The sequence below is a fragment of the Aythya marila genome (assembly GCF_965140915.1).
Source record: "Aythya marila genome assembly, chromosome: 1".
In the NCBI taxonomy this organism is placed as follows: Eukaryota; Metazoa; Chordata; class Aves; order Anseriformes; family Anatidae; genus Aythya; species Aythya marila.
Genome location: NC_139042.1, coordinates 20,313,289 through 20,326,592, shown reverse-complemented (window position 1 = coordinate 20,326,592; position 13,304 = coordinate 20,313,289). Strand labels below are relative to the sequence as shown.

Genomic DNA, 13,304 nt, shown 5'->3' with positions numbered 1-13,304 from the left:
TATCCCCCTCCAGTTGCAATTTCACTTGCACCTTGTTTTTGCATATTTTCCTCTACTTCCCCTGCCTCTTCCACTTTTTCTTCTTCTATTACTTTTACTCAGTGTTTCTTTTCACTCTCATTTCAGACTGCAAAATCCCTTCATAACTTGAAATTTACTTTTTCTGTTACAGAGAATTTCTGCTTTTTAAAATAAAACTTAAAAGATATATCTTAAAGAGTAAAAATGAGAGGACAGGTCTGCAGGTTTTGTCATTCTTTTCACATTACCAAGTACGTTGTGTCTGTACCCTCCACCTTTTCTTTTGAGCTATGAACCCACAGGCCACAGAGAGCATACTCTACTAACACGAGCCTGTTCACTGAAGCAATTGAAGTCTTTGATTGTAGGGATAAATGTGTGAAATACTGTACTGGTGGTGTTAAAACACTAAATCACAAATTCCTTGGGGACAGGTTGAAATAACATAAATGCCTTGTGGTCTGCAGAAAATACTGCAATACAAACAGTAACAAGAGAACTGTAATTCGGTATCTACTTAGATTTATTCAGGATGCTGGTAGGATTTATCCCTCTTCAATGTGCTTAATTTTTTCTCCTTGATATTTTACATGGCAATCAGGTTAGGCATAGTTTTCTAAGCACTTATCAAGTAGTTAGCAAAGCCTATGTAAATTCTACCTAAACTCCACTATATGCTTTCTTATTGTTGAAACATAGACTTTTTCTTTTAAATTTCAATTCTGTATTAAATTATATATCTGATCTTTCTCTTGTGAACTTCTGCTGTACCTTAGGGTTTTGTTGATGCTGTAGGTCTAATTGTAAATGTAGTATTTTCTGCATAATTTCTGGGCAGGTTAAGATTTTGGAAACTTTTGAGTCCTGTTTGAACCATACCTGAAGATATTAAGTATTATGTACTTTATCTCTCTTACAGCGTAAAAAAGCAGTCAACCTCAACGTCAGAATCTTGGATTTATGTAACGAATTTCTGACAGGAACTCACCTTCCCAATAAGATTGACAAGCACGTTTTGCCAGAGCATATTCGGTATAATTTTACAGCTGAGGGCAATTACTTGCAAGTTGCTGGTCTGCACGCTGACTGTCCTGATGATCTGGTGAGTACTTCCCAAGTCTGCTTTGGCATATTCTATAGCAATAGTGCATACCATTTTTTTTTAATTATTATTCAGGCAAATGCAAATGGTTTATGACTATGATGTTATGAGTAACAAGGAAGAACTGTTCTAGAATATGGTAATCGATGGCAGCTGTGGCTGTGGCAACTATGAAATAGTGGAGGTGAAGTTCCTGAATGGATTAAGGAAGAAGAGAGGCAGAATTCAGAACATGGATTTCAGGCAAGCATGCTTCGGTTTATTCAGTAAACTGGGAGGTGGGATCCCATGGGATGCAGCTGTGAAAGGTAAAGATGCTCAGGAAATCTGTCAGTTCTTTAAAGATAACATCCAAGGACAAAAATGATACGAGGATACCCGCTATCAGCTTATGCTGAGAATTAGAAAGCCAGGCAGACTTAGCAGGAGCCAGGCTCTGCCAGTAGGGAAGTCATGGCAGAGCTTCATCTCCAAAGGGCAGCAGACAGGAGGCGGAAGCAGTTACAAGGCACAAGGGAGAAATCTAGAAACACTGCCTGTACATGTGGGGATGGTATTAGGAAGACCAAAGCTCAACTAGAGTGGAGACTTGAAAAAGACATCAAAAACAACAAGAAGAGCATCTACTGCTGCTTGAGCACCAACAGGCTGAACAAGCAAAATGTGGCCTTAATACTGAGTTAGGTGACGTAGTTACAGTAGACACGGATAAGGCTGAGATGCTAATTGCTTTCCTTGCCTCAGTGTTCACCAACAAGGTCTTCCTAGCCTCTGTACTTACTGGAAGAGTTCTGAGAGAAGAACAGCTAGCTGTAGATGAGGACCCAGTTTGGGATGACTTGAGAGAACTCAACCTGCACAAGTCCTTGGGGTCAGACGGGCAGCATCCAAAGGTTCGGAGAGAACTGGCTCGGTGTCCTTGAAAGGCTTGATGTCCCTGGCAGGCTGTGAAGACCAAGGAAGAATGCCAGTAACTTGTGGAAATGAGATGTTCCAACCACAACATACTCAGAAAGATCAAATAAACAGTCTGGGGAGCTACAGGCAGTTTAGCTTCACTTTGGTCCCTGGGAAGATGGATCAAGGAGCAATCCAAGTTAGATTAGTCTGTATTGATGGACAACCAGATGTGTAAAAAATTAATGATGTGATTAGATTCAGAGAGTGGTGATTAATGTGTTATACTCTCCTGAAAGGCTGGTAATGAAAGAAGTGTTGCAGGGTCTCTCCCGGGGCCTGTCCTGTTTTACATCTTTGTCAATGACCTAGAGGAGGTGACACTGCTTGCACACTAAGTTTGCACATTGTGTCAGATTAGGTGGAATAGATCCGACAATTTTAGTTATCACTGATGATGCTTTTCTTAATAGAATTAATTTAGAAAGTGTTCATAAATTAGAAATGAACTTAGACTCTTTAAAATGTGGCAGTGGTTCTTCAGTCTTCAAGATGTCGCACATTCCTTGAGTCACAACTCTTCAGTGTTCTGTGTTCATTTCCATAAAGCAATTAGGGTGACTCTGAAATCTTTTTTATCATGAAAAAGAGAAAAGCTGACTGTGGTAGAACCCAAGCTGTAGTGTTTATTCTCTGTAGGAAATGAAAATTTAATTAAAATTATGGCACTGAGGGGATGTAGATAAAGGAGTAATACTCACTGTAAGTCATCTATAAACTTGCCCTGGAAATGGTATGATCTGCAGAATTGCTACTGAAGCTACAAGTAATACATCAATTAAAGAATGCAGTTCTCTGAGTCAGGTATTTGGAGAAGCTCTTTGGAAATCATAAAATTTAGGTTGGAAGGGATCTATGACACTTGTCAGTTCAAGCTTGATCAAGCAGATCAGGTTGCTCAGGGCCATTTTCCGGGTGAGTTTTGAATGCTTTTCAGGGATGGAGATTGCACTATCTCTGGACAAGCCATACCCTAGTGTTTGACCACTCTCATTGTTTTTTTTTTTTTTTTTTTCCCAGTATTAAATTAGAAATTTTTACCTGCCAGCTTGTGTCCATTACATCTCATCCTCCTGTTCTGCGCCTCCAAGTAGTTCAAGATTAAGATCTCTCCTGAGACATTTCTTCCTTGGTTTGGTGAAATGCCACTCTCTCAGCCTCCTTTCGGAGTCATGTGCTCCAGCCCCTGCATGTACTGGTGACCATATGCTGGACCAACTCCACTTTGTGTTTTTCTTGTCCTGGGGACAACTCTGAATTCAGTGCTTGAAATGTAGTCTGAAAAGTACTAAACAGGGAGAAGTAATCACTTCCATGGTCTGTACTCTTCCTAGCAGAGCTCAGTGTGCTGTTGACATTAGCCACAAAGGCACACTGCAGTGTTCAAGGAAGGGGAAGTATCTCACTTTATATGCATTTTTTAATGAAAGACTAGTGGAAGAGAATAGGTACAAAATGACTTGTGAATTACTGTTGTCATATGTATTTAGTCTACAGCATCCTCATGAGAGGAGAGCAAAGGGGCAGGTGCTGATCTCTTCTCTCTGGTAAATGGTGATAGAAACCTGAGGGAATGGCATGGGGAGGGTCAGGCTGGGGGTTAGGGAAAGGTTCTGCACCCAGAGGGTGGTCGGGCACTGGGACAGGCTTTCCAGGGCAGTGGTCATGGCTCCGAGCCTGTTGGAGTTCGAGAAGCATTTGGACAGTGCTCTCAGACATAAGGTCTGATTCTGGGTGGTCCTGTGTGGAGCCAGGAGTTGGACTCCATGATCCTTGTGGGTCCCTTCCAGCTTGGGATACTCTGTGATGTGGCAATTCCAAACCCAGGGCCTGCATTCTTATTGAGTATTTGATCTAAAAGAGAAGCTTATTTTGAAGGAAAGGAACCATAAGTAGTTGTTGTCTTTCTTAAGTCTGTTTGTTGTGTACAAAATAAAGGCTTTCCTCAATTGGTTTGTGAAATACAAAAGCATTTTACCACAGTTGCTGAGGCTTGAGATGATTTTTTTTTTGAGAGTTACAATAACGTGAAATAGGGGTAAGATGGATTGTCTGTAGGCAGATGGACAGACTAATAGATTGCTGCTTCAAAAGAAATAAAGCTTTTTTCTTCCTCTTCTTTCTGTCCCCTGCCCCCGTCTCTGGTTCTTATCAGATCATTTCAGGAGCCAGTTTAACTGACATGCAGAGGACAATTTAGCTTTCTTCGTGTTTATTTTCAGAGCTTTTAGTGAGTTAAGGCAGCTCACAGAGGAACACAGATGTTGTCACAGGGAGAGAGGCCATGAGCAGAGAGGGGACTGTTGACAGGAGTAGAGAACAGGACCCTTTTTAGCAGACTTGAACGGTTAGGTTGTCTCATTGCATTTCCTCATTCCATCTTTGAGGGGTAAGAAAGCAGTAATTGTCAGGCAGTTGTAATTAGCATTATTAAAAAGTTGTAGGCCTTTTCTTACCACTGTCAATGAAATACAGCTGTAATGCCAGATCTTCAATGTCATTGCTTGTTTCCTTAAGAGTTATACTGTACTAGTGTGACTTTTTTCTTTCATATTAGGTGCGAGAAGCTGCTTACAAGATTTTTCTTTACCCAAATGCTGAGCAACTGAGCCGTTTGGAGGAACTGCTTGCTAGCCGAAACAGCCTGGCACAGCTGGTTGGGTATGACACCTTTGCCCACAGGGCTCTTCAGGGAACAATGGCCAAAAATCCAGGTATAAGGCGTATGGGGAAGGATATGCTGAGAAATCAAATGCTCTGTGTTAGGTATGAAGTTAAAAGCTGCTCGTTTGTTTTGCTAAGTTTACACATATTTGTCCCTGTGAAGTTTCTCGTTGCAGTTACACTTAGCTATGGGAAGTACTCATGTTTTCAGTAAATGGCAGTACTTACCAAGTGGGGATCAGTGCTTTTGTTCAGAATTAGTGTTCACTCCTTAGATTAGGAAGTTTCCATTATTCCAGCATATAACAATGAGAGTGTGGTACTGAATTGACTTGAAATAATGACATAGTGGTCAATAGTGTAGTTTGTTCTAGGGACACTTGTTTTGTTCGGGATGTTCTGATCTGAACTTAACGCCTTTTAAGGGATGGAGTCACTTTCTATTTTTTTTTCTTTTTTACTTCTAGAGACAGTAACACAGTTTCTGGAGAAGCTTTCTGACCAGTTGTCTAAAAGGTATGTCTTTTTCACTAAGTTACTTTGTAAGCATAGTTTTATTCCCAGAACAGAGGGACTCATGGACTCGAAAGTCAGTCATTGCTGCTTATTATGGGTTCTGATGGAATAAAAAGCAAAACTTTCTCAGAGCCTTGAGGGGAGCTATTAGAATAAATTCTGTGATCAGAGAACAACCAAGACTGAATACAGGTGATGTGCCAAGAAATTCAGGCAACAGCACAGAAGTTTAAGTGATAAAGTTAAGTGTTGTGTTCTCCTCATATGCACACCTCCATATATTTTACATCTGTGAGCAAATTTGTGTTTATACTGCTTGCTTCCCTTAATTCCACACAGCACAAAACAGTTTCATCGCTGAGTATTAATGGGGTGTATTGTCAGAAAGAGAATACTTGGGGATGGGCACAACCAGAATAAGAGAGACTTGATTGAAGGTACCTGAATGAGAAAAAATGAGAACTTTTCCAAAAAGGAAAAGTTCTTTTACTGTAAGGGCCTTTCATTTTATAGCATAGTAACAGTCTTTGATGATAGGCTTTTGTTAGGACAGAATGTTCTTTTACTTTGTATTATATTGCTCAAAATTTTTTTCTGATCACTTTCATCATAAAAATATTTTTCAGAACTCAAAAAGACTTTGAAATGATGTCAAAGATGAAAATGAAGCTTAACCCCCGGAATTCAGTAAGTTAAATTTACACGTATGTTGAATTTTTTTAATATAGTATAAGCTAACCTTGTTTTACATGAAAAATCAGCTGAATTTTAGTGTACGACATGTATCATGACTGCAAAGAGGTACTTTCCATTTTCTTGTTTTAAATGGTTTTTGACTTCCTAGCTGCTATTACTATTAAAAACAGCCATTGAGTGCAGGATGGCAGTTGGTTTATACAAAGTGATAATACTTTTTTAAAAAAAATTAATGGACTCTTTTTTTCTTGAAATCTGGTATAAAGTCCCACTGCATATTTGAATAAGAAATATGGTGTGAAAGCAAATTAAAAAACAAAAACAAAAACAAAACAACAGAAAAACAGGCTTCAAATTGTGGAATATGATATTATTTCTGATGATGAATTTAGCACTGAATGTTTTCCACTATGTTTTAAAGTTCCGTGACTTATAGAAACTGCAAAAATATGCAAAGGAAACAAAACGTTTACTTTGGGTTCACTTGCTGTTCATTATTGTAATTATAAGCTGGAATTCTCTTTCAGAAATTGATGCCGTGGGATCATCCTTACTACAGTGGCGTCCTCCGTGCTGAGAGGTAAGCTCCTTATGTTCCTGATTGTAATGTAAATGAGTGTCTTTATTTCATTCATTTCACTGAGGATAATGAAAGTCCTCAATGTAAACAGGATTTCCTTCTTTGAAGATGTACTTTAATATGAAAAAATAGAGAATATCCAAAGGGGCAGTTCTTTGCAACATTTCTTAGCGTTGGAATGCCTGTGAGGTTTTGGCTCCTCTGTTTTGCGGGAAAGTAGTGGCCTTTGAAGATACAAGAGGATAAAACAGTTTCAGAGCAGATAGAAAATCCTTGTTTTCATTATGCTTTTAGCTCCTAGCTGAGCTGTAGTTATGTTTAAAAATAAATTTTGAATCACTGAGAATACAATCCAACTCCTCTTCATATTATAATCGTATTTTATTTCTTTGCTGAGCTTGCATCTATTTTCTTGCATCTTCTACAGACCTCGAACAGAAACTTGAGTAGATTTTCACTCTTCTTGGGTAGAATTCATTCTCATCTCTCTTGCAAAGATTGTGGAATAAGTCTGCAACACAAACTTAAATAGTCCTTGCAAGTAATGAGATGCCAGCTCTGAAAGGCATGAACCCTACATGTTGTGTTTATTAGATCAACAGTGGTGACCTTTCAGATTTGTGTTATAAAAGATACTTTTAAAATGTGCTGCTCTTGCAAAAGGAGGAGGAAAAATCTTGCCTTTGTTGCAGATTTGTACATTTTTGTTTTTTGAATAAACTGAGTCTGGAAGAATCTGATAAAGGAAGAAGTTTGCTCTGAATCAGAAAGCTGCAATAGTAAAGACGTGGCATTATGAAAGGATTTCCACCAGTTGTCCTGACTGTTGGATTCACGGCTTTCTTGTACTTTGATCCCAAGGCAATAGTTTTATGAGCAGCAGGTGTGACATTGATTTGTCTTTAGCTACCACACATTCAGATGGGAGCTGATATATTTATGTGCAGCAACATTCACGTCCTTGCAACATGCATGGACCTCACTATGCAGGGGAGCGTGAGGGATGTTCAGCTGCTGAGTTAGCTCACTGGAGCTGGTCCTGGAGCATGCAGCACTCCACAGCACATGCACAGATCGCTTTTTTATGGTGTGGCTTGGGAAGTGGCTGCTTAAACCGCTAGAAGTGTGTAGAAGTCTCAGAGTTTGTTTCGCCTCCTGGGGAGAAGCACCTTCTGTTACCATCTTACGGTCCTTCGTAGATGTTCTAATGAAGCTAGCCATTTTGTAATTGAGTTGCAAATGATTAGAAATAGATTATTCTGCCCACTTTGGCACTAGGAAGAAAAGCATTTCATTTCTTTGTGGAGCTTTGTGAAAGATCCAGGAAAGTTACTTTATTTCAAGAATAGCCTGGTAGCTTTCTGAAGGGAGAACTGAGTTAAAACAGACCAGGACATTGGTAGTGTATATTTGCTGTTTTATTAATTAAGGCAGCAAGTCTGGCAGCCGGGTCTGTGTGAAGAATCTCCTAAACACATGTAGTTCCTCCCTGATTACAATGCAGGATTGGGGCCCAGCCTTTTTCTCCCTCTGGGTTGGGCAGGAGTATTTTTTCTGGAAGCTGTTACAAGCATCTACAAGTCAGGGAAGGAAAAGCACTTTTCCTCTCCATTGCATGCAGTGGTGTTTTGCTAAAAAACAAGAGCTTGGTCTTTCACAGTCCTGGTACCCGAGTGCTGTGTGTTCAGGAAAAGCTTCTGATCTGACAGTGTCTTAACAATGTTTCACATTCATTCTGCTCCTGTTGTAGATATTTAACCTACTGGCTAATAGATAATCAGCCCCTAACAGGAAAGCTCAGTTCTTCGTTGCAGATTATCAGTAGCTGTGCTTTATGAATGAAACTAGCCAAGAATTAGAGACTAGTCATGCAACAACCAGAGGACAGGGACATGCTGTTTCACGTCTGTGCCCTTAATGTGTTTATTTGCCACTTATGATCTATTTAAGTGTTTTCTTATACCTTACACCTTCTTTGTCTTGCATTTGTACTTACCTCTGATGACACCCTTTCCTGAACTCCCCTCGGATGTTATGGCATTTTCAGGCCAACACTTCAGGAACTGCAGGATGAGAGCCATGTGTCACAAAGCTTCTTACTGGCAGGAGTTTTATTTGGCTATTTGTTGTTACTCTGCCTAACTGAGCCAATTAACTTGTAATGCAAAATGATGTCTCTACAAAATGATGTTTTTATATTCTGCCTTTCTTAGTAAAACGTTTCTGTTTAAAAAGAAGCAAATGCATGCTTTTGGGTGTTTCTTTTGTCATTGTGGCTCCAGCTAATGTAAGGAACCAGCTTCCTAGATACTGTCGGGTACGTAAGATGGCAATCTTTACCAACCTAGGTGTAAAGCCAAGGCTTTACAGGATTTTAGTTTTTGATTAAGTAACTTGGCAACATTCTAGTGCGTCACATGTGCCTCTAAGGGATGAAAGAAATATGAGATGGGACAGTGCCTATGTCTGTTGAAGTAGCTACACTGTTCCCTATTTTGGTCTGTACAAGCATTTTTTTCACACAAACTTGTAAAGAAACACTGGACGACAATTTGATCATGATATGATCTATTACTTCTTTATTTTTTGATTTCTTCTCCAGATTTTGGTCAGCTACATCAGTTCTTCTCAAATTACACTAAAATTCATGATATTTTGCTAATGTGATTATTTTTTATCTGTATGCTGTATATTTTAAATGTATGTATATGTAGTTTAGTCTAAACATGTTTATTTTGTATTAGAAAAAGGTTAGGGAAACAAATCCTTTGTTAGATTCCTCAGAATTAGTTTTAAGAGCTGGATATTTACTTCTGAAGAATGTAGGATATTTACATGCACTTGGACTATTGAATTTTGATGGTATTTGCTGTCATACCAGGTTGCTTCTATTTTCTTCCTATTTCTTCAGTTGTTATGCAATATTCCTGCTGTTTTGTGGGGTGAACAGCAGGGGGAGCTCCAGACTTAACTCACAAAGCACGTTTTTCTTTCTATAAACTCATCCACAAAAATTTTGTTTCTGTCAGCTTTCACCAAGTCTTTTCCCTGGAAACTTGATCCCACTTCAAAGAGCAAGTCTGCCATTGATGGTAACAGGATAGTTTACTTCCAATTTTTTTTTCTTTTTTTGAAAATTATGTTAAGTAGCCTCTCTGGCTTTAAACCCACACTTAAAACAGCACGATGTTTTTGTAGCTCTAGTTTAAGTGGCAGAGAAAATAGATGTCAGTATAAATGTACATTTGACAGAAACTGGAGACAAAAGTCTGAAAATCCATGGTAGTAGTATCTTAAAAGAAGATAGAGTAATTAGGAGAACCTCAAGAATTTTGGCAGGCTGAGCGTAATAAAACAGTAAATGCTTGAACATGCTTCAGCCTCTAACAAGTAAGAAGATGTCTGTCTAAAATGTATATTATAAAATAGTACCCTTGAGTTTTAGTGCAGGCAAGTACCGGAGTATTAATTAAATCCCATTACTTCTCAGTGAGTGCTACTGCAGTTATAAGTAATTCTCAAAGCCGTGATCCTGCAAAGATATAGTAGCCTTTCTGACTTCTTTAGGGTCACAAAAAAAAAAGGGATGGAAGAGAGCTTTCACGGTCAGCTATGTGTCTTGAAGGTGGGGCTGATTGTACTAAGCTGCTTCTGACAGAGGCACAGATCTGTTCCTAAGAATCATCAGTGCTGAGCTTAGAATATGCAGTGTTGGCTCCTGTTTTCCTAACCTTTGTTGCTTCTGAGGCTGGGCTGACTTGGTTGGCTATAATTCACTTTTGGGATTTTTGCCAAACTGTCAAAGACTTGATTCAAGTAGCAACTGGGATGTGTTCGCAGGGTATTGTACTCTGTGCTGGTCCGTTGCTTTGGGACTGCAGAAATAAATTAAGACTGGCCTTGGGGAAGAACAAATCAATACCAAAATAAGTCAGTTTCCTGCTGCGTAGGAAAGAGAATCCACCACAGCAACTAGAGGCATTTTGGATCCTGGGGTGATGAGCTCAGCAGAAACTAGGAATAATTCTGTTCTTGTTGGGACTGTACATGCTTGAGGGGGAGCAGACAGCACTTTGGTTTTTCAGGAGCAGGGGTAGTACCAAGGTACCTGAACAAGGCTCTGGATGTTTCTAAAGGCTAAAAACACTAAAAACCGCCACTACATTATTTTTAATTTTACAAAAGAACATTCTTTGTTGGGAATGCCATATGGAAAAATAGCTCAGACACTTTGTGGAGTCTGCAAGAAAACTGTTACTTCTGAACACTGAAATGGAAAAATATTGCAAAATTTAAAAAGAAACAGGAAATCGTTCAAACAAATTGTTCATAAAGAAGGAAAACATTCTTTAACTAGCTAATTGTCGGCAAGATATGTCTTCTATCAAATCAACTAGTATAACTGTAAAAAGTATATTTAACTTACCAGTCACTAAGCTGGTTGACTAAAGTTTTTGGAGGAAAATGTGAAAGTTACCGAAAGGACCATGCTGCGTTTTTCACTGTAGAATGGTTATCTAACAAATACATATTGTGATTATGAGAAAGGCTCCAAAAACTGTGAGTTATGCTTTGTATTCAGACTTCTTTTGCTGTATACTGTAGAAGATTCTACTTGTTGGTGGTTTATATAAAATGTTTTGAAGGATCCTAGTAATGGAGTTTCACAAGTAATTTGCTACCTTTGCTCTTCCTGTTATTGCTGAGTACTTAGTTTGCTATTTTATTCTCTTAAGAAGTATTTGAAATAGTTAACATCATACAGGCAAAGCATATTTGTTAAAAACACTGTAAAAAATTTTAAAATCAGTGATCATTCCTCCTGACTTTCAGATATATTACTTGCATGCTGAGTAGTACAAAAGAAGAATTTAAGTTTCAAGAATTGTTTATTCAAAACATTGTAGAAGGACAAAGATACTGCTATTGATTTGAAAATAAAGTCAAATCTAAAAGTCACATCTAGTGTCAATGGCAAACCAATATTCTGAATTACCCCCTGACCTCCTCTAAAATATCCTATGAAGTACAATTAACAGCAGAGAAAAAGGATAAGGTAAGATACAGGTGCTAGTTTATGGCTGATGAGAGTACAAAGATTTTCTATTATTATTATTATAATTTTTGAGAAATCCAGAGTCTTCTATAAATCATGTTTAAGAATCTCCCTTCAGGTAAAGAATTAAATTTCATAGTCTGGCATGTAGTGAAAATTGGAAGGGGTTTTCCTTGTCTTGATCTTTCTAAGTTAACCCGAGGGGTTAATCTTACTTTTATCTTCTACTAACAAGTTTTTTTTTTTTTTTCAAGTTTCTTTGAAAGTTTTGAGAAAATCTGTTTTATTAGAGATAGTTAACTGAGTGCTCTGTGTTTTCATGGATGTCAACAGGACGATTTTCTAAAAAAAAAAAAAAAAAAAAAAAAAAAAATCCAGGACCACATTTAATAGCCACTGATAAGAATTCTTGCCAAGCAGCTAATTTGCAATTGTTGAGTCTGAATCCTTATGCTCTGTAGAAGAGTGATTCTTACTTAACTATCCTTAATGTCCAAGTTTGTCAAAAGCATTGTTAATAAAACAGATTAAAGTTGCACTGCACAAAACAGTCTTAGTTTCTTTTCAAATATACAGCTTAAATGAAAGTGATTTTAGAAGTCTGTATTTTATTTAGACTCAGTGAAGTCATACAAGCTTAGAAATAATTATTTATAATGACATACTACATCTTTGTTCTTCACAGGGACACAGCCTTTTTGTTTGAAGCTTGCAGTTCTTGAAGAATAACCAAACCTCATTGTGTCAGTTAACTTTTTAAAATTGGTTTTTAAATCGGTTTGGCTACTTCACTTCTTTTAAAAATACTGCCAGGCTGCATACTGCAAAAGTAAGGTGTCTGGATTTTTGAGCATAGTTTATCCTTTAATATAAAGCAGGAATTTACATCAAAGAAACTACTGTTTTCTTTGATACTGCTACTTTCTTTAGCAGAGTACTGAGATTTCTCTTTGTAAAGTTTCTGAGCTTACGTTCTGACATAAAGTACATAAGAAAATTTTCATTCTTTCTGGGGTTTGTTATAAATAAAAATGCTTTGGGGTTTAAAACCAGACATTCAGAGTGAAGTAGGCTACTGGCATATGGTTTAAAACAAAATGAAAGCAGAACAAACTTCTTTTGTTCATTTTTTTTTTTTGTCTCAGTCTTTCAGTTTTGGACATTTGAGCATAACCTGCATTGTGCAGTTTTACAGGATCAACCAAGTAAAGGTTGATATTACAATGAAAAGGACTATTTCTAATTCTTTATATATATATAACCTGAAGTATCTAACAGATAGTTTAGCTTAGAGGAAAATACTCTTTTTCTCTGTAAAGATGAGTTCACATATGTTTTTGGTTCATTCAGAGCAAGATTTCTCTGCTGGCACCCTTTTTTTTTTTTTTTTTTTTTTTTAAATATCTGGTGATGTAAAAATGCCTTCCTCATTTTTGGAAGTGAACTTTCACATTAATAACTGTGTTTTCTAGTTAGTATGTCTGTAATAGAAATATTACTTTCTTTTTCCTGCTCTTTCAGAAGTGCAGTCAGATCATTTACGTTTCACATAAAAAAGCTTAAGAAAATTTAATTGTTCAAGTTCAACGGTGGTTCAGAAAATCAACTGTAGTACTGCAGGTATCAAAAACCAATCCATACCTGTGTTTTTGACCTCAGACACCCTAGAAGAAAGCTACCATAACTGGAAATTTTTGACCTGAGTATGTATT

General features: G+C 37.7%; 1 protein-coding gene across 1 annotated transcript in view; it reads left to right on the top strand.

Moving 5' to 3' along the window:
* Positions 1–13,304, top strand: part of MIPEP (mitochondrial intermediate peptidase) — a 72,344-nt gene that overhangs the window by 7,348 nt on the left and 51,692 nt on the right. Inside the window, exons 6-10 of the mRNA XM_082751476.1 lie at positions 941–1,123; positions 4,638–4,794; positions 5,212–5,260; positions 5,887–5,947; positions 6,484–6,536. Coding sequence (XP_082607602.1) covers positions 941–1,123; positions 4,638–4,794; positions 5,212–5,260; positions 5,887–5,947; positions 6,484–6,536 — 503 coding nt within the window. The remainder of the gene's footprint in view (positions 1–940; positions 1,124–4,637; positions 4,795–5,211; positions 5,261–5,886; positions 5,948–6,483; positions 6,537–13,304) is intronic.